This window comes from Schistocerca nitens, chromosome 9 (genome assembly GCF_023898315.1).
Source record: "Schistocerca nitens isolate TAMUIC-IGC-003100 chromosome 9, iqSchNite1.1, whole genome shotgun sequence".
NCBI lineage: Eukaryota > Metazoa > Arthropoda > Insecta > Orthoptera > Acrididae > Schistocerca > Schistocerca nitens.
Window position 1 is genome coordinate 146,226,326 of NC_064622.1, and position 21,333 is coordinate 146,247,658.

The following is a 21,333-nucleotide window of genomic DNA, read 5'->3' on the forward strand; positions in this document are numbered from 1 at the left end:
CGGGTACCCTTCCTTTTTCACGTGCTTCGTCTGGTTTGAATCGACTGCTTATTTTGCTTTGATCTGATAAGTGCCGTTTTCTTTGTTATAAGTGTTTACGTCACTCCAAGCTGAAAATGCATTACTGTACTGTGTCATGCATTGTTTGTCGCATTCTGATAGTCCGTGTTTACGGCCTGTCGCCGCTCGTGGCATTGCTTGCTTTTGTGCGCTGCGCGCTACCGCCGCTTACAATTAAAAAAGAAGAATCGTCTCATTAGCGAAACAATGGCAAGAGACTGCTATTTGTTGTTACTTACACTGCTGCTTTCTTTGATAATGATCAACAAGAACCAAATAATAGACTGCGTATGATAGAACATAGTTCTGAACGAGAGTTAGGCGAAAATTTTTCTCCGTTTGAAAATCTTTGCGGCTGCTTCTTTAGTAGATCAAATTCTGCACAGAAATTAGAGTCATCTTAGATTTTAAAATCTAGTCAGTTGCCGTGCTTCATTTCTGACTGTAACACTATTACGCATAAGAATAATACGAATATAAACATGAAACGATACGTATATTCTTCCACGTTTGCTGTTGTCTCACTCTAGTTTCGTAGTTTATTAGGCAGACAGGATTTAAATGAGATAGCAGCAAACACGAAAGAATACATGACAAAATGTTTATATTTGTATTATTCTTATGGTGAAGAGAATACTGCATGTGATTCACATTTCATCAGGTTCCTATTAGCAACCATCTCTTCTCACAGGTAGGAAAAAATTCAGAACGTAGAGTTGACCATATTGACAAACATCCCAAACAGTCTTGGCAGTTGGATTTTCGTATTACATTGAAATTCTGCTACATTCGAAGATGAACAATACGGAATTTGTATTTACTTCGTTGAATAATGTATGAAAATGCAGTGGTCGAAACTCGAGGCGGAGAAAAAAGCTCGTCTTCCACCTTTTTTTTTTTTTTAATTTATTTACTGACGCAGAGGTTTTGGCGCCAGTATTTATCTTTGTGCCTGCAAAGCATGCCTGTGCAGCGCTACATATATTCGACGGCAGAAGTTAGTTGTGGTGGCACCTACCAACATTTTTCAGAACTTCCGCTTGCTTTGCACTTGATTCTAAGCCGCAGGCGGTTTTTTGGATTACAAAAACCGGAAAAAAGTGCGGCTTAGATTCGAGTAAATACGGTAACTACTTCTCCTCTGAAGGGAAGGTATACAAACAAATCCATAGCACAATCACGGGCACCCGCATGGCACCATCCTATGTCAACCTGTTTATGGATCATCTAGAGCAAACCCTCAATAAAATCTTCACCATTTACAAGCCACATCACTTTGAATAAAACACTCAAGCTTTAGATAGCTGTTTTTGCCCATCGTCAGCAGGAATTAAAATCAATGCTTTTAACTAGAAATGACGTGGCTTGTAAACCGATAAGTTTCTATTGAAGTATTCCACTGCAAAAGACTCTGTGCAGACACAGAAGACACCTTCTTAGCTTTCAAAAACTCCAAACCCCTGGTCTGGTTCAGGTTCATTGATGATATCTTCATGACATGGACTCAAGGCCAAAACACCCTATCCTCATTTCTTCACAACCTCAACACCTTCTTTCCCATCAGCTTTGCCTGCTCCTCTTCAATCCAGTGTGCCACCTTCCTAGACGTTGACTTCTTCGTCTCTGATAACTCCATCAACACCTCTGCCCACATTAAACCACTCAACCACCAATAGTACTTGCATTTCGACAACTGCCATCCTTTCCACTCCAAAAAGTGCCTCCCTCACAGCCTGGTCACCCAAGGATAATAACTCTGCAGTGACAAGAACTACCTTGTCCACTATGCTGAGAGTCTAACAAAGGCCTTCACAGACAGGCATTATCCCTCAAAATAACATACTGGAGTAGATCATTCCAATCCAGTCACAATCATCCTACCTGGGAATGCACTTATGTGATTAACATACTAATATGCAACCACTGTGCTGATTTCTATGTGCTGTCAGTCCACATCAATTGCCATCGACAAACTGTAGCCAATAGACAGCTGTATCACCCACTTGCTAAACACGCTGCACAATACAATGTGCTTCACTTCAGTGACTGTTTCACATCCTGTGCCTCCTGGATTCTTTTTACCAACATCCAACTTTTCCAAATTGTGCAGGTGGGAACTCCCCCTGCAATATATCCTATGCTTCCATAACCCCTTGACATCAACCTTCTAGTCCTGTCCTTCATCCATCTGTCCCTTTTTTGACCCCCTCTCCAGCACTACACAGCCTCCTATTCCACCAATGCATTCACTTGTCTCTCTCTCCCTCCCCCCTCCTCTTTCCTCTACTTCTCTCCTTTTCCACTCCACTCCCCCCCCCCCCCCCCCCCCGCACACACACACCTGATTATTCCTCAAACCTCCTGACTGTACCCTACCCTGTTTCCACTGTGTCCCTGCATGCTCCCACAAGCAGCACTACACCCTCCCCCACCCCTACCCTACTATCCTCCCTCCCCTCACCCCAGCCCCTCCTTACCCCCACTACCCAGACTGTTTCTCCCCCCAGGTGCTGTTGCTGACAGTCCAGCCTTATGCCACAGACAGTGGTCATGTGTGTGAATTGTACTTGCATGAATGTGTGTGTGTGTGTGTGTGTGTGTTTTTCTACATTAGAAGAAGGCCTTTTAGGCAAAAGCCCCCATGTACAGCACTCTATTTGTTGTGCCTGTCTGCCACTCAACATGTCCTCTGTACGGTGAGAAGAAATCTATCCTTTCCAAAATACTGGAGACACAGAATTTCAAATTTGCAAACCGAATGTATAATAAATAAATGTAATAGTGATGAGGAAGAAACTGAACAGAATCTCCAGACTGAAAGAGCAAATGCTCTAAACACTGTACTATATATTACGGCTTGCATGTATTTTTTCAAATCCTAAATGTTTTCTGCTGCAGTTGTCTGGGAAACAACTAGAATTTTTGAATTAAGGAAAAGTGTTTTGTTATTAAAACTACAACAAACATGTTAGGAGCCACAATTGTTAAAAGTGAAAAAGAAACGAATGAATATGTGTGTAACTTACTGAATATTTAAGATGAAAACAGAACAGGAAACATTCTGAAAGTCAGCACACACTGTAAAGATGATGGACTATATATTGGATACCACTGGCACACAAGTGATGCAAGAAATACTTGATTGCCATTCAAAGGTGAAATAAAAGTCTATCAGCACACTTGTGGAAATCTTATTAGAACCACAAAGGGATAATCAACAACAGAATACAAACCTGTTCTGACAATACTGAGTGCAACCAAGCATTGACAAAGATATAGTTGCTTAGACAGTATTTCTTGAATGTTCTCTTGACCCTCCACTGAAAACCCCTGCAAAACACAAATTACCAACCATCACTATGCATTAAGCCACAGCATATTACTTCTATAACACAGAAAAATCCTTTATTTGCAATATTAAATACAAAACAAAGTAAAAACTACCTAGCACACAAAAACTAGAACGATTTAAATGGATACACTCATGTACATGACAGTATACCAAAAGAGAGCAGTAACAACCATTTTAAAATTGCAAATATTGAGTTGTTGTTGTTGTTGGCTTCTGTCCTGCGACTGGTTTGATGCAGCTCTCCATGCTACCCTATCCTGTGCAAGCTTCTTCATCTCCCAGTACCTACTGCAGCCTACATCCTTCTGAATCTGCTTAGTGTATTCATCTCTTGGTCTCCCTCTATGATTTTTACCCTCCACACTGCCCTCCAGTACTAAATTGGTGATCCCTTGATGCCTCAGAACATGTCCTACCAGCTCATCCCTTCTTCTAGTCAAGTTGTGCCACAAGCTCCTCTTCTCCCCAATTCTATTCAATATCTCCTTATTAGTTACGTGATCTACCCATCTAATCTTCAGCATTCTTCTGTAGCACCACATTCCAAAACCTCTATTCTCTTCTTGTCCAAACTATTTATCGTCCATGTTTCACTTCCATACATGGCTACACTCCATACAAATACTTTCAGAAACGACTTCCTGACACTTAAATCTATACTTGATGTTAACAAATTTCTCTTCTTCAGAAACACTTTCCTTGCCATTGCCAGTTTACATTTTATATCCTCTCTACTTCGACCATCATCAGTTATTTTACTCCCCAAATTGCAAAACTCGTTTACTACTTTAAGTATCTCATTTCCTAATCTAATTCCCGCAGCATCACCCAACTTAATTCGACTACATTCCATTATCCTTGTTTTGCTTTTGTTGATGTTCATCTTATACCCTCCTTTCAAGACAATGTCCATTCCATTCAACTGCTCTTCCAAGTTCCTTGCTGTCTCTGACAGAATTACAGTGTCATCGGTGTCTCACCCCCTTCCCAACCACTGCTTCCCTTTCATGTCCCTCGACTCTTATAACTGCCATCTGGTTTCTGCACAAATTGTAAATAGCCTTTCGCTCCCTGTATTTCACCCCTGCCACCTTCGGAATTTGAAAGAGAGTATTCAAGTCAACATTGTCAAAAGCTTTCTCTAAGTCTACAAATGCTAGAAACGCAGGTTTGCCTTTCCTTGATCTTTCTTCTAAGATAAGTCGTAGGGTCAGTATTGCCTCACGTGTTCCAGCATTTCTAAGGAATCCAAACTGATCTTCCCCGAGGTCGGCTTCTACCAGTTTTTCCATTCGTCTGTAAAGAATTCGTGTTAGTATTCTGCATCAGTGACTTATTAAACTGATAGTTCGGTAATTTTCACATCTGTCAACACCTGCTTTCTTTGGGATTGGAATTATTATATTCTTCTTGAAGTCTGAGGGAATTTCGCCTGTCTCATACATCTTGCTAACCAGATGGTAGAGTTTTGTCAGGACTGGCTCTCCCAAGGCTGTCAGTAGTTCCAATGGAATGTTGTCTACTCCTGGGGCCTTGTTTCGACTTAGGTCTTTCAGTGCTCTGTCAAACTCTTCACGCAGTATCATATCTCCCATTTCATCTTCATCTACCTCCTCTTCCATTTCCAAAATATTGTCCTCAAGAACATCGCCCTTGTATAGACCCTCTATATACTCCTTCCACCTTTCTGCTTCCCCTTCTTTGCTTAGAACTGCGTTTCCATCTGAGCTCTTGATATTCATGTAAGTGGTTCTCTTTTCTCCAAAGGTCTCTTTAATTTTCCTGTAGGCAGTATCTGTCTTACCCCTCATGAAATAAGCCTCTACATCCTTACATTTGTCCTCTAGCCATCCCTGCTTAGCCATTTTGCACTTCCTGTCGATCTCATTTTTGAGATGTTTGTATCCCTTTTTGCCTGCTTCACTTGCTGCATTTTTGTATTTTCTCCTTTCATCAATTAAATTCAGTATCTCTTCTGTTACCCAAGGATTTCTACTAGCCCTTGTCTTTTTACCTATTTGATCCTCTGCTGCCTTTACTATTTCAATCCTCAAAGCTATGCATTCTTCTTCTACTGTATTTCTTTCCCCCATTCCTGTCAATTGTTCCCTTATGCTCTCCCTGAAACTCTGTACAACCTCTGGTTCTTTCAGTTTATCCAGCTCCCATCTCCTTAAATTCCCACCTTTTTGCAGTTTCTTCAGTTTTCATCTACAGTTCATAACCAATAGATTGTGGTCAGAGTCCACATCTGCCCCTGGAAATGTCTTACAATTTAAAATCTGGTTCCTAAATCTCTGTCTTACCATTATATAATCTATCTGAAACCTTTTAGTACCTCCAGGGTTCTTCCATGTATACAACCTTCTTTCATGATTCTTGAACCAAGTGTTAACTATGATTAAGTTATGCTCTGCGCAAAATTCTACCAGGCGGCTTCCTCTTTCATTTCTTACCCCCAATCCATATTCACCTACTACGTTTCCTTCTCTCCCTTTTCCTACTACCGAATTCCAGTCACCCATGACTTAAATTTTCGTCTCCCTTCACTATCTGAATAATTTCTTTTATCTCATGATACATTTCATCAATTTCTTCATCATCTGCGGAGCTAGTTGACATATAAACTTGTACTACTGTAGGAGGCGTGGGCTTCGTGTCTATCTTGGCCACAATAATGCGTTCACTATGCTGTTTGTAGTAGCTTACCTGCACTCCTATTTTTTTATTCATTATTAAACCTACTCCTGCATTACCCCTATTTGATATTGAGTATCAGGTTAAAATACTTCACACAAATTGACAATCTGTATATGAATTTCATTGAATGTTGTTATACACGACTAGTGCACACACATTATCATTTCAAAGTTCTTTCAGAGCACAAGATGAAAGACATTGACAAGTTCAGTATATACCATATTTTTAAGGATTCACAGAAAACATTTTTTCTCTCAACACACACTCAATAACTGTGAGATTCCAGTTTAGTGCAAAACCCAAATCAACACAAAACTGGCGTTTTTTGCACAGACAAAGCACTAAATGAAGTAAAAGTCAAATTAAATATCAGAAAACAATAGGACTGAGCAGGAAACGAATGGTACATCTCTGTGTTTAACTGATTATACTGCCGAGCACTTGTTTTCAGACACTATAACTTTATTCCATCATTAGAAAGAAGGAAACTGCAATATGTAGATACAATAAATTAAATTATGTAAAAGCTAAAACACATAAAGAATGGCCTGAATGATAACAAATTCAAAGAAAATTGAAAGATTAGGGTTTAACATCTTGCCAATGGTGTCGTCATTAGACACATAGTGAAGCACAGATTGTAAAAGAAAATCAGCAATATGCTTTTCAAATGAATAATCCTTATATTTGCCCCAATCGATTCAGAGAAACCCCAGAAAACCTAAATCTAGCACAGAGATGAACCACTGTTCACCCAAATGTGAGTCCTCAGTCCCAAATTCCAGGATGTGTAGAACATTGTACCAGTAATAAGTGATTCAGACTGCCGAGAGGTGGCGTGCACACAAGCCCAGCAGCACCAACTCTTGTGTGACAGGGAAGGTGAGTTTTACACCAGGATCAGTCATTTAAGAGGCATCAAACATAGTGAAAAAATGAACATAAGAATAAGCAAGCCTTTTCAACTTTAAATGGTGTACTATCAGCATGTGTTTGTGTTTGTTTATATATATATATATATATATATATATATATATATATATATATATATATATATATATATATATATATTAGAGGGAAACATTCCACGTGGGAAAAAAATATCCAAAAACAAAGATGATGTGACTTACCAAACGAAAGCGCTGGCACGTCGATAGACACACAAACAAACACAAACATACAGACAAAATTCAAGCTTTCGCAACAAACTGTTGTCTCATCAGGAAAGAGGGAAGGAGAGGGAAAGACGAAAGGATGTGGGTTTTAAGGGAGAGGGTAAATCCCGGGAGCGGAAAGACTTACCTTAGGGGGAAAAAAGGACAGGTATACACTCGCACACACACACATATCCATCCACACATATACAGACACAAGCAGTAAGTCTTTCCACCCCCGGGACTGGAACGACCCCCCACCCTCTCCCTCAAAACCCACATCCCCTCGTACCTCCCTCTCCCTCCCTCCCGACGAGACAACAGTCTGCCGCGAAAGCTTGAATTTTGTGTGCATGCCTGTGCCCGCCCGTGTGTCCATCGACGTGCCAGCGCTTTCGTTTATATATATATATAATAGAAGGAAACATTCCATGTGGGAAAAAATATATCTAAAAACAAAGATGATGTGACTTACCACACGAAAGCGCTGGCACGTCGATAGACACATAAACAAACACAAACATACACACAAAATTCCAGCCTTCGCAACCAACGGCTGCCCCGTCACTCTTTCCTGACAGGGCGGCCGTTGGTTGCGAAGGCTGGAATTTTGTGTGTATGTTTGTGTTTGTTTGTGTGTCTATCAACGTGCCAGCGCATTCGTGTGGTAAGTCACATCATCTTTGTTTTTAGATATATTTTTTCCCACGTGGAATGTTTCCTTCTATTACATATATAAACGAAAGCGCTGGCACGTCGATGGACACACAGGCAGGCACAGGCATGCACACAAAATTCAAGCTTTCGTGGCAGACTGTTGCCTCGTCAGGAGGGAGGGAGGGAGGGAGGGAGGGAGGGAGGGAGAGGGAGGGATGAGGGGATGTGGGTTTTGAGGGAGAGAGTGGGGGGTCGTTCCAGTCCCAGGGGCGGAAAGACTTACTGCTTGTGTCTGTATATGTGTGGATGGATGTGTGTATGTGTGTGTGTGTGTGTGTGTGTGTGTGTGTGTGTGTGTGTGTATGTGCGAGTGTACATCCGTCCTTTTTTCCCCCTAAGGTAAGTCTTTCCGCTCCCGGGATTGGAATGACTCCTTACCCTCTCCCTTAAAACCCACATCCTTTCGTCTTTCCCTCTCCTTCCCTCTTTCCTGATGAGGCAACAGTTTGTTGCGAAAGCTTGAATTTTGTGTGTATGTTTGTGTTTGTTGGTGTGTCTGTCGACCTGCCAGCACTTTCGTTTGGTAAGTCACATCATCTTTGTTTTTAGATATATTTTTTCCTACGTGGAATGTTTATATATATATATATATATATATATATATATATATATATAGAAGGAAACATTCCACGTGGGAAAAAATATATCTAAAAACAAAGATGATGAGACATACCAAACAAAAGTGCTGGCAGGTTGATAGACACACAAACATACACACAAAATTCTAGCTTTCGCAACCAACGGTTGCCTCGTCAGGAAAGAGGGAAGGAGAGGGAAAGACGAAAGGATTTGGGTTTTAAGGGAGAGGGTAAGGAGTCCTTCCAATCCCGGGAGCGGAAAGACTTACCTTGGGGGAAAAAAAGGACACGTATACACTCGCACACACACACACACATATCCATCCGCACATACACAGACACAAGCAGACATTTGTAAAGGCAAAGAGTTTGGGCAGAGATGTCAGTCGAGGCGGAAGTAGAGGCAAGGATGTTGTTGAAAGACAGGTGAGGTATGAGCTGCCGCAAATTGAAATTAGCGGAGATTGAGGCCTGGCGGATAACGAGAAGAGAGGATATACTGAAGGGCAAGTTCCCATCTCTGGAGTTCTGACAGGTTGGTGTTAGTGGGAAGTATCCAGATAACTCGGACGGTGTAACACTGTGCCAAGATGTGCTGGCCGTGCACCAAGGCATGTTTAGCCACAGGGTGATCCTCATTGCCAACAGACACTGTCTGCCTGTGTCCATTCATGCGAATGGACAGTTTGTTGCTGGTCCTTCCTACATAGAAAGCTTCACAGTGTAGGCAGGTTAGTTGGTAAATCACGTGGGTGCTTTCACACGTGGCTCTGCCTTTGATCGTGTACACCTTCCGGGTTACAGGACTGGAGTAGGTGGTGGTGGGAGGGTGCATGGGACAGGCTTTACACCGTGGGCGGTTACGAGGGTAGGAGCCAGAGGGTAGGGCAGGGAAGGTGGTTTGGGGATTTCATAGGGATGAACTAAGAGGTTACGAAGGTTAGGTGGACGGTGGAAAGACACTCTTGGTGGAGTGGGCAGGATTTCATGAAGGATGGATCTCATTTCAGGGCAGGATTTGAGGAAGTCGTATCCCTGCTGGAGAGCCACATTCAGAGTCTGATCCAGTCCCGGAAAGTATCCTGTCACAAGTGGGGCACTTTTGTGGTTCTTCTGTGGGAGGTTCTGGGTTTGAGGGGATGAGGAAGTGGCTCTGGTTATTTGCTTCTGTACCAGGTCGGGAGGGTAGTTGCGGAATGCGAAAGCTGTTTTCAGGTTGTTGGTGTAATGGTTCAGGGATTCCAGACTGGAGCAGATTCGTTTGCCACGAAGACCTAGGCTGTTGGGAAGGGACCGTTTGATGTGGAATGGGTGGCAGCTGTCATAATGGAGGTACTGTTGCTTGTTGGTGGGTTTGATGTGGAAGGACGTGTGAAGCTGGCCATTGGACAGATGGAGGTCAACGTCAAGGAAAGTGGCATGGGATTTGGAGTAGGACCAGGTGAATCTGATGGAACCAAAGGAGTTGAGGTTGGAGAGGAAATTCTGGAGTTCTTCTTCACTGTGAGTCCAGATCATGAAGATGTCATCAATAAATCTGTACCAAACTTTGGGTTGGCAGGCCTGGGTAACCAAGAAGGCTTCCTCTAAGTGACCCATGAATAGGTTGGCGTACGAGGGGGCCATCCTGGTACCCATGGCTGTTCCCTTTAATTGTTGGTATGTCTGGCCTTCAAAAGTGAAGAAGTTGTGGGTCAGGATGAAGCTGGCTAAGGTAATGAGGAAAGAGGTTTTAGGTAGGGTGGCAGGTGATCGGCGTGAAAGGAAGTGCTCCATCGCAGTGAGGCCCTGGACGTGCGGAATATTTGTGTATAAAGAAGTGGCATCAATGGTTACAAGGATGGTTTCCGGGGGTAACGGACTGGGTAAGGATTCCAGGCGTTAGAGAAAGTGGTTGGTGTCTTTGATGAAGGATGGGAGACTGCATGTAATGGGATGAAGGTGTTGATCTACGTAGGCAGAAATACGTTCTGTGGGGGCTTGGTAACCAGCTACAATGGGATGGCCGGGATGATTGGGTTTGTGAATTTTAGGAAGAAGGTAGAAGATAGGGGTGCGGGGTGTCGGTGGGGTCAGGAGGTTGATGGAGTCAGGTGAAAGGTTTTGTAGGGGGCCTAAGGTTCTGAGGATTCCTTGAAGCTCCGTCTGGACATCAGGAATGGGATTACCTTGGCAAACTTTGTATGTGGTGTTGTCTGAAAGCTGACGCAGTCCCTCAGCCACATACTCCCGACAATCAAGTACCACAGTCGTGGAACCCTTGTCCGCCGGAAGAATGACGATGGAACTGTCAGCCTTCAGATCACAGATAGCTTGGGCTTCAGCAGTGGTGATGTTGGGAGAAGGATTAAGGTTTTTTAAGAAGGATTGAGAGGCAAGCCTGGAAGTCAGAAATTCCTGGAAGGTTTTGAGAGGGTGATTTTGAGGAAGAGGAGGTGGGTCCCGCTGTGACGGAGGACGGAACTGTTCCAGGCAGGGTTCAATTTGGATAGTGTCTTGGGGAGTTCTATCATTAGGAGTAGGATTAGGATCATTTTTCTTCGTGGCAAAGTGATATTTCCAGCAGAGAGTACAAGTGTAGGACAGTAAATCATTGAGGAGGGCTGTTTGGTTGAATCTGGGAGTGGGGCTGAAGGTGAGGCCTTTGGATAGGATGTAGTAAACCTTCCCTCCAAACCTCTCTCCCAATCCGAAACCTCAGTCCTATCCAAAGGCCTCACCTTCAGCCCCACTCCCAGATTCAACCAAACAGCCCTCATCAAAGATTTACTGTCCTACACTTGTACTCTCTGCTGGAAATATCACTTTGCCATGAAGAAAAATGATCCCAATCCTACTCCTAATGATCCAACTCCCCAAGACACTATCCAAATTGAACCCTGCCTGGAACAGGTCCGTCCTCCGTCACAGCGGGACCCACCTCCTCTTCCTCAACATCACCCTCTCAAAACCTTCCAGGAATTTCTGACTTCCAGCCTTGCCTCTCAATCCTTCTTAAAAAACCTTAATCCTACTCCCAACATCACCACTGCTGAAGCCCAAGCTATCCGTGATCTGAAGGCTGACAGTTCCATCGTCATTCTTCCGGCGGACAAGGGTTCCACGACTGTGGTACTTGATTGTCGGGAGTATGTGACTGAGAGACTGCGTCAGCTTTCAGACAACACCACATACAAAGTTTGCCAAGGTAATCCCATTCCTGATGTCCAGACGGAGCTTCAAGGAATCCTCAGAACCTTAGGCCCCCTACAAAACCTTTCACCTGACTCCATCAACCTCCTGACCCCACCGACACCCCGCACCCCTATCTTCTACCTTCTTCCTAAAATTCACAAACCCAATCATCCCGGCCGTCCCATTGTAGCTGGTTACCAAGCCCCCACAGAACGTATTTCTGCCTACGTAGATCAACACCTTCAACCCATTACATGCAGTCTCCCATCCTTCATCAAAGACACCAACCACTTTCTCTAACACCTGGAATCCTTACCCAGTCTGTTACCCCCGGAAACCATCCTTGTAACCATTGATGCCACTTCTTTATACACAAATATTCCGCACGTCCAGGGCCTCGCTGCGATGGAGCACTTCCTTTCACGCCGATCACCTGCCACCCTACCTAAAACCTCTTTCCTCATTACCTTAGCCAGCTTCATCCTGACCCACAACTTCTTTACTTTTGAAGGCCAGACATACCAACAATTAAAGGGAACAGCCATGGGTACCAGGATGGCCCCCTCGTATGCCAACCTATTCATGGGTCGCTTAGAGGAAGCCTTCTTGGTTACCCAGGCCTGCCAACCCAAAGTTTGGTACAGATTTATTGATGACATCTTCATGATCTGGACTCACAGTGAAGAAGAACTCCAGAATTTCCTCTCCAACCTCAACTTCTTTGGTTCCATCAGATTCACCTGGTCCTACTCCAAATCCCATGCCACTTTCCTTGACGTTCCGGAGGGCTGAACGGAAGGCCTCTCCAGTTTGTCTGACGAACCGGTTTCAGGCTCTGTCTCAGGCTGATACTGATCTTCGGCCTGACATGGCTGCTTGTCCTGTTCCAGAGGTTGCCCCTCAGTCTGCAAGATCCGGGCGGTCGCAGAGGGTGGGCTTACTGGTAGTTGGGAGCTCCAACGTCAGGCGCGTAATGGGTCCCCTTAGGGAAATGGCAGCAAGAGAGGGGAAGAAAACCAATGTGCACTCCGTGTGCATACCGGGGGGAGTCATTCCAGATGTGGAAAGGGTCCTTCCGGATGCCATGAAGGGTACAGGGTGCACCCATCTGCAGGTGGTCGCTCATGTCGGCACCAATGATGTGTGTCGCTATGGATCGGAGGAAATCCTCTCTGGCTTCCGGCGGCTATCTGATTTGGTGAAGACTGCCAGTCTCGCTAGCGGGATGAAAGTAGAGCTCACCATCTGCAGCATCGTCGACAGGACTGACTGCGGACCTTTGGTACAGAGCCGAGTGGAGGGTCTGAATCAGAGGCTGAGACGGTTCTGCGACCATGTTGGCTGCAGATTCCTCGACTTGCGCCATAGGGTGGTGGGGTTTCAGGTTCCGCTGGATAGGTCAGGAGTCCACTACACGCAGCAAGCGGCTACACGGGTAGCAGGGGTTGTGTGGCGTGGGCTGGGCGGTTTTTTAGGTTAGATGGCCTTGGGCAAGTACAGAAAGGGCAACAGCCTCAACGGGTACAGGGCAAAGTCAGGACATGCAGGGACCAAGCAGCAATCGGTATTGTAATTGTCAACTGTCGAAGCTGCGTTGGTAAAGTACCGGAACTTCAAGCGCTGATAGAAAGCACCGAAGCTGAAATCGTTATAGGTACAGAAAGCTGGCTTAAGCCAGAGATAAATTCTGCCGAAATTTTTACAAAGGTACAGACGGTGTTTAGGAAGGATAGATTGCATGCAACCGGTGGTGGAGTGTTCGTCGCTGTTAGTAGTAGTTTATCCTGTAGTGAAGTAGAAGTGGATAGTTCCTGTGAATTATTATGAGTGGAGGTTACACTCAACAACCGAGCTGGGTTAATAATTGGCTCCTTTTACCGACCTCCCGACTCAGCAGCGTTAGTGGCAGAACAACTGAGAGAAAATTTGGAATACATTTCACATAAATTTTCTCAGCATGTTATAGTCTTAGGTGGAGATTTCGATTTACCAGATATAGACTGGGACACTCAGATGTTTAGGACGGGTGGTAGGGACAGAGCATCGAGTGACATTATACTGAGTGCACTATCCGAAAATTACCTCGAGCAATTAAACAGAGAACCGACTCGTGGAGATAACATCTTGGACCTACTGATAACAAACAGACCCGAACTTTTCGACTCTGTAAGTGCAGAACAGGGAATCAGTGATCATAAGGCCGTTGCAGCATCCCTGAATATGGAAGTTAATAGGAATATAAAAAAAGGGAGGAAGGTTTATCTGTTTAGCAAGAGTAATAGAAGGCAGATTTCAGACTACCTAACAGATCAAAACGAAAATTTCTGTTCCGACACTGACAATGTTGAGTGTTTATGGAAAAAGTTCAAGGCAATCGTAAAATGCGTTTTAGACAGGTACGTGCCGAGTAAAACTGTGAGGGACGGGAAAAACCCACCGTGGTACAACAGCAACGTTAGGAAACTACTGCAAAAGCAAAGAGAGCTTCACTCCAAGTTTAAACGCAGCCAAAACCTCTCAGACAAACAGAAGCTAAGCGATGTCAAAGTTAGCGTAAGGAGGGCTATGCGTGAAGCGCTCAGTGAATTCGAAAGTAAAATTCTATGTACCGACTTGACAGAAAATCCTAGGAAGTTCTGGTCTTACGTTAAATCAGTAAGTGGCTCGAAACAGCACATCCAGACACTCCGGGATGATGATGGCATTGAAACAGAGGATGACAAGCGTAAAGCTGAAATACTAAACACCTTTTTCCAAAGCTGTTTCACAGAGGAAGACCGCACTGCAGTTCCTTCTCTAAATCCTCGCACAAACGAAAAAATGGCTGACATCGAAATAAGTGTCCAAGGAATAGAAAAGCAACTGAAATCACTCAACAGAGGAAAGTCCACTGGACCTGACGGGATACCAACTCGATTCTACACAGAGTACGCGAAAGAACTTGCCCCCCTTCTAACAGCCGTGTACCGCAAGTCTCTAGAGGAACGGAGGGCTCCAAATGATTGGAAAAGACCACAGGTAGTCCCAGTCTTCAAGAAGGGTCGTCGAGTAGATGCGCAAAACTATAGACCTATATCTCTGACGTCCATCTGTTGTAGAATTTTAGAACATGTTTTTTGCTCGCGTATCATGTCGTTTTTGGAAACCCAGAATCTACTCTGTAGGAATCAACATGGATTCCGGAAACAGCGATCGTGTGAGACCCAACTCGCTTTATTTGTTCATGAGACCCAGAAAATATTAGATACAGGTTCCCAGGTAGATGCTATTTTTCTTGACTTCCGGAAGGCGTTTGATACAGTTCTGCACTGTCGCCTGATAAACAAAGTAAGAGCCTACGGAATATCAGACCAGCTGTGTGGCTGGATTGAAGAGTTTTTAGCAAACAGAACACAGCATGTTGTTATCAATGGAGAGACGTCTACAGACGTTAAAGTAACCTCTGGCGTGCCACAGAGGAGTGTTATGGGACCATTGCTTTTCACAATATATATAAATGACCTAGTAGATAGTGTTGGAAGTTCCATGCGGCTTTTCGCGGATGATGCTGAAGTATACAGAGAAGTTGCAGCATTAGAAAATTGTAGCGAAATGCAGGAAGATCTGCAGCGGATAGGCACTTGGTGCAGGGAGTGGCAACTGTCCCTTAACATAGACAAATGTAATGTATTGCGAATACATAGAAAGAAGGATCCTTTATTGTATGATTATATGATAGCGGAACAAACACTGGTAGCAGTTACTTCTGTAAAATATCTGGGAGTATGCGTGCGGAACAATTTGAAGTGGAATGATCATATAAAATTAATTGTTGGTAAGGCGGGTACCAGGTTGAGATTCATTGGGAGAGTGCTTACAAAATGTAGTCCATCAACAAAGGAGGTGGCTTACAAAACACTCGTTCGACCTATACTTGAGTATTGCTCATCAGTGTGGGATCCGTACCAGATCGGGTTGACGGAGGAGATAGAGAAGATCCAAAGAAGAGCGGCGTGTTTTGTCACAGGGTTATTTGGTAACCGTGATAGCGTTACGGACATGTTTAATAAACTCAAGTGGCAGACTCTGCAAGAGAGACGCTTGCATCGCGGTGTAGCTTGCTCGCCAGGTTTCGAGAGGGTGCGTTTCTGGATGAGGTATCGAGTATATTGCTTCACCCTACTTATACCTCCCGAGGAGATCACGAATGTAAAATTAGAGAGATTAGAGCGCGCACGGAGGGTTTCAGACAGTCGTTCTTCCCGCGAACCATACGCGACTGGAACAGGAAAGGGAGGTAATGACAGTGGCACGTAAAGTGCCCTCCGCCACACACCGTTGGGTGGCTTGCGGAGTATAAATGTAGATGTAGATGTAGACGTTGACCTCCATCTGTCCAATGGTCAGCTTCACACGTCCGTCCACATCAAACCCACCAACAAGCAACAGTACCTCCATTATGACAGCTGCCACCCATTCCACATCAAACGGTCCCTTCCCTACAGCCTAGGTCTTCGTGGCAAACAAATCTGCTCCAGTCCGGAATCCCTGAACCATTACACCAACAACCTGAAAACAGCTTTCGCATCCCGCAACTACCCTCCCGACCTGGTACAGAAGCAAATAACCAGAGCCACTTCCTCATCCCCTCAAACCCAGAACCTCCCACAGAAGAACCACAAAAGTGCCCCACTTGTGACAGGATACTTTCCGGGACTGGATCAGACTCTGAATGTGGCTCTCCAGCAGGGATACGACTTCCTCAAATCCTGCCCTGAAATGAGATCCATCCTTCATGAAATCCTCCCCACTCCACCAAGAGTGTCTTTCCGCCATCCACCTATACTTCGTAACCTCTTAGTTCACCCCTATGAAATCCCCAAACCACCTTCCCTACCCTACCCTCTGGCTCCTACCCTCGTAACCGCCCCCGGTGTAAAACATGTCCCATGCATCCTCCCACCACCACCTACTCCAGTCCTGTAACCCGGAAGGTGTACACGATCAAAGGCAGAGCCACGTGTGAAAGCACCCACGTGATTTACCAACTAACCTGCCTACACTGTGAAGCTTTCTATGTAGGAAGGACCAGCAACAAACTGTCCATTCGCATGAATGGACACAGGCAGACAGTGTCTGTTGGCAATGAGGATCACCCTGTGGCTAAACATGCCTTGGTGCACGGCCAGCACATCTTGGCACAGTGTTACACCGTCCGGGTTATGTGGATACTTCCCACTAACACCAACCTGTCAGAACCCCGGAGATGGGAACTTGCCCTTCAGTATATCCTCTCTTCTCGTTATCCGCCAGGCCTCAACCTCCTCTAATTTCAAGTTGCTGCGGCTCACACCTCACCTGTCTTTCAACATCTTTGCCTCTTTACTTCCGCCTCGACTGACATCTCTGCCCAAACTCTTTGCCTTTACAAATGTCTGCTTATGTCTGTGTATGTGCGGATGGATATGTGTGTGTGTGCACGAGTGTATTCCCGTCCTTTTTTCCCCCTAAGGTAAGTCTTTCTGCTCCCGGGATTGGAGTGACTCCTTACCCTCTCCCTTAAAACCCACATCATTTCGTCTTTCCCTCTCCTTCCCTCTTTCCTGACGAAGCAACCGTTGGTTGCGAAAGCTAGAATTTTTTGTGTATGTTTGTGTGTCTATCAACCTGCCAGCACTTTTGTTTGGTATGTCTCATCATCTTTGTTTTACATAAAAACAAAGATGATGTGACTTACTGAACGAAAGCGCTGGCAGGTCGATAGACACACGAACAAACACAAACACACACACAAAATTCAAGCTTTCGAAACAAACTGTTGCCTCATCAGGAAAGAGGGAAGGAGAGGGAAAGACAAAAGGATGTGGGTTTTAAGGGAGAGGGTAAGGAGTCATTCCAATCCCGGGAGCGGAAAGACTTACCTTAGGGGGAAAAAAGGACAGGTATACACTCGCACACACACACATATCCATCCGCACGTACTCAGACACAAGCAGACATTTGTAAAGGCAAATTTGCCTCACCTTCTGAAAGACTGAGAGATTTTTTCCACTTGGCTTATTTCTACACTACACAATGCAAATTACCTTCTCTAATTACTGATACTCCCGGTTCCACCATGAGATGGCTTTTCTTCTAGGCTGGCTGGAAGATGTAAGAATGAACAAATCAGCAGCACCCTGGATTAGATCTGTGGTCCTGGCTGCAATCAGATGGTTATAGCCATTTGGCTGCATAACTTCTAATTTGCTCTGCTGAACATTCACTTAGGTGGCCTCTGTTTGGGTGTTATAGTCTCAGCTATGTGAAGCCAGATGGGATAGTATAGATTATTAGGTACTTCCCATGTAACAGTATCTGCAACGGCAGGAGATCATTGGGAGAGATCTATAGTGGAGAACAACCTAGGAGCTGTGCAGAAGACTGTCGTTTTCACAGTTGTAAATATGCAGAGGCCCTCTGACACTGCCAACTTCTCAATTACTCGTCCCCTTGGGCAAAAGGAAGAAGAGCCTCAGAGCACATATGCTACAATGACATCACCTAGTAAGAGAAATGGGCGGGGCGGTTGTCTCACGAGATCTGTAAGAGCTATGATGTCAAGGGGTTTCTGTGGTGGGATGTACACAGAGTATTATGTAATGCGAGATGACGCATGTACTACTACTGCAGCCACTTAATAATAACTCAGAGGTGAGGGTCATGGGCGGACAGTGGTGTGTTTCTTTAACAAATACAGCTTCACCTCCATCTGCTTGTTTACTAATTAGGTCATCCTTCCTGTGAAGATTAAACCCTGGCAACACAGGATTATCTTTTGTCATTAAGTGTGTCTTCTGAATGCATATGCACATAGGCTCTACTTGGACTAGAGATTTCAATTCCTCCAGATGTGTCCTATAACTGTTCACATCCAATTAAAGGATGGCATCTATTTTAAACATTAGGTTAACACTCATTGATTCTTTAGTCTATGAGTGGAGTTCAAAATGTTGGAAAGAGAGGAGGGTGGACTTGGTGGATCATCCAAACATATTTCTGGGTCTATTGGGCATTCTTCTTTCCCATAAGATGTTAGTGAAGCCCTATGGTTAAAGAGTTTGACATTGCTTTTTAGGTCTCTTCTTTCTACTCATTGTTTTCCCTTTCTGCAAGGAAGGTGGTAAAGAAATAGATATAGATATCTTGTAATCAGATTTTGTTTTTTGAGCAGAGTTCACTTGCTTTACCTTTGTGCTTAATGCTTGTCAATCAAACTAGTAACTACAGTGATGTCTCCACATGCACAGCTGCACTGGGTGTATGCTTTGAGGTATCTGACTTGGCTCTGCATTATGACAGTACAGAATGAGATTGCAAATGTTGGAGGTTGCACAGCCTTAAAATTCTTTTTTGGTTCCTTTTACGGTAGCCACCTTGTGATCCAAAGCTCCTGAATCTCCTTTTCCTATGCACAGACAGAGCATTACTTTGGCCAGACTAGATGTGTGCCTGAATAACTAACACAACATGGTGGTAGTGTACACAGCAAGCCTGAATCATGAGCATCTAAACATCTTCCAGAGGCTGGCTTCCCTTTGCACACTAGCACTGTGACCCTCTGGTACTGAAAGCAACAGTTCAGATCTGGGACTTACAGACAGACTCATAAGACATAAAACAGCCTTTACATATTCAGATAACGTAGGTGAATTAAAAGTGAGTATGAAGGTAGGGTTCATATCCAAGGGATCACCAACTGATGTAACACCTTTGGTGTGACTGAGGCTGTTATGCATTTCAACAGCTATAGGACATTCCTTGAACCTCCTCCTCCCCCCCCCCCCCCCTTCCCACAGTAATTTAAGTGCTTGACTAGACACAATTGTCTCTTTTAGCAAGATACCATTCCATAACCTTTTAACAGATTCAGGAGCCCTGCAGTTCCCTCCACACTCTTTTGTGTAGAGTACCCTCTTCTCTCTTCATGACAATGAGTACATTATTACGAATTTACTGTTATAAATTATTGAAAAAGATGAGTTAGGTGGACTGTCCAACTGGGGTCTCTTTGTGAAGTGGGTACGAAAACCCTCAAGTGGCCCAACCCTTCTACTGGAAGTTTGTTGTTATTGTGAACCATTTCAGTTACATGAGACTGGGAAATTATTCATCCACTCAGACAGAGCCCCCATGTCTACGTAAACCTTTTACAACTGCATAATGTATTATTATTATTATTATTATTATTATTAAGTATTGTAACAGCGTCAACATATATTATCTTTCTTCTGAGGCTGGGGCAGGGAGGTGAGGGCCCACATGCCATATTGACAATGCTAACACTGTGGCTTCAGCACTGATGGTGTTCCATTGCCCAAACGGCCAATGAACTTCTCCCACTCCCTTCTTGCAGATAGGGTGAGTTTTACGTATAGTGGACCTGGAAGGCAGCTTGTCCTCTCTGTTATTGGCCTTGACATGCATTGGATCGATCTTGGAGAAACTGTAGTTTTCTGCAATACCTCCCCCTATGTAGGGATACTATACCTTTCTTTCCAAAAAATCACATGGTGTCAGTCTGGCCTTCCTCTTATTACCCCTAAATTCACAGTCTATTGTATCATCCACACTCCTAGCTTGGCCGTAAGTACTCAAATGAGGTGCAGCAGGTTCCGCAGAGGTCACCTATTAATGACCGTTTGCCTCACCAGTCATGCATGCCAACAGCGCACATAGAGGTTTACACAATCCTCGCAATCCACACACTTAAGCCAAGCTCCTCATTCCCTGTGACACACAATGTTTCACCACTGCGCAGCAAGATGATCACTGAAACATGCCTATTACAGTGGGCTGGTGGTGCTCCATCTCAGCAAAACCTGGGTTCTCCCAGGCCATACATACTGAGCAAACAAAGGCCGAGCTCCCTCAGTTGCTCATCATTTAGAAAGACCCGGGGGGCATGTATGTCTCCATCAAAATGACCAGGGATGCAGCGAGCATTAGCCCCGAGGAAGACATCAAAAGTACCAAACAAATTTGAAGTTTCCTAAACTGCTGAGAATATCCCATTATCAAGTGAAATCCTTGTAAACATTATTAAATTCACAGAGCTGTATATACTGAAAACACAGCACACCACAAATTACCACGAACTGTGGTGAAGACCGTTGATAAGAACAGCTACTTTTTAATCATCAAAATTGACAATTGCAATTATCTGAAGTTGTCAACAAGTTACAAATACTAACATAACAAGAGAGTTTAAAGCAGGAGCTACCATACAAGTATTCAAAAAGACAGTCAGACATTCACTAGATAACTATAGGACACAAGACATCACTCAACATGGAATTTAGTCTTGAGAAAGAACGGAAACACAAGATTTCATAAGATGAGCCTATACAGCACAGTTGATGACTTGACAGAGATATGGTGCAAACCATATGTGGCAGCTGATTCACATTCAGTTTCTTTCTGACAAACCAAGATTAGTTTCAATTTTTGGACTGACATGAGTATTAAATTGTATGGAATACTGAAGACATGTATAAAGCAAGCATTACTAAGCCAAACACAGCTAGCAATTGGAAAACTGTAACATCCTACTTCAGCCTGCCAGCAGAACGGACAGTGT

At 44.2% G+C, this 21,333-nt stretch overlaps 1 protein-coding gene across 1 annotated transcript in view; it reads right to left on the reverse strand.

Moving 5' to 3' along the window:
- The window catches only part of LOC126204447 (cap-specific mRNA (nucleoside-2'-O-)-methyltransferase 1), a 286,518-nt gene that overhangs the window by 161,142 nt on the left and 104,043 nt on the right, over nt 1–21,333 (reverse strand). The window contains exon 9 of the mRNA XM_049938834.1: nt 3,294–3,390. Within this exon, the coding sequence (XP_049794791.1) occupies nt 3,294–3,390 (97 nt within the window). The remainder of the gene's footprint in view (nt 1–3,293; nt 3,391–21,333) is intronic.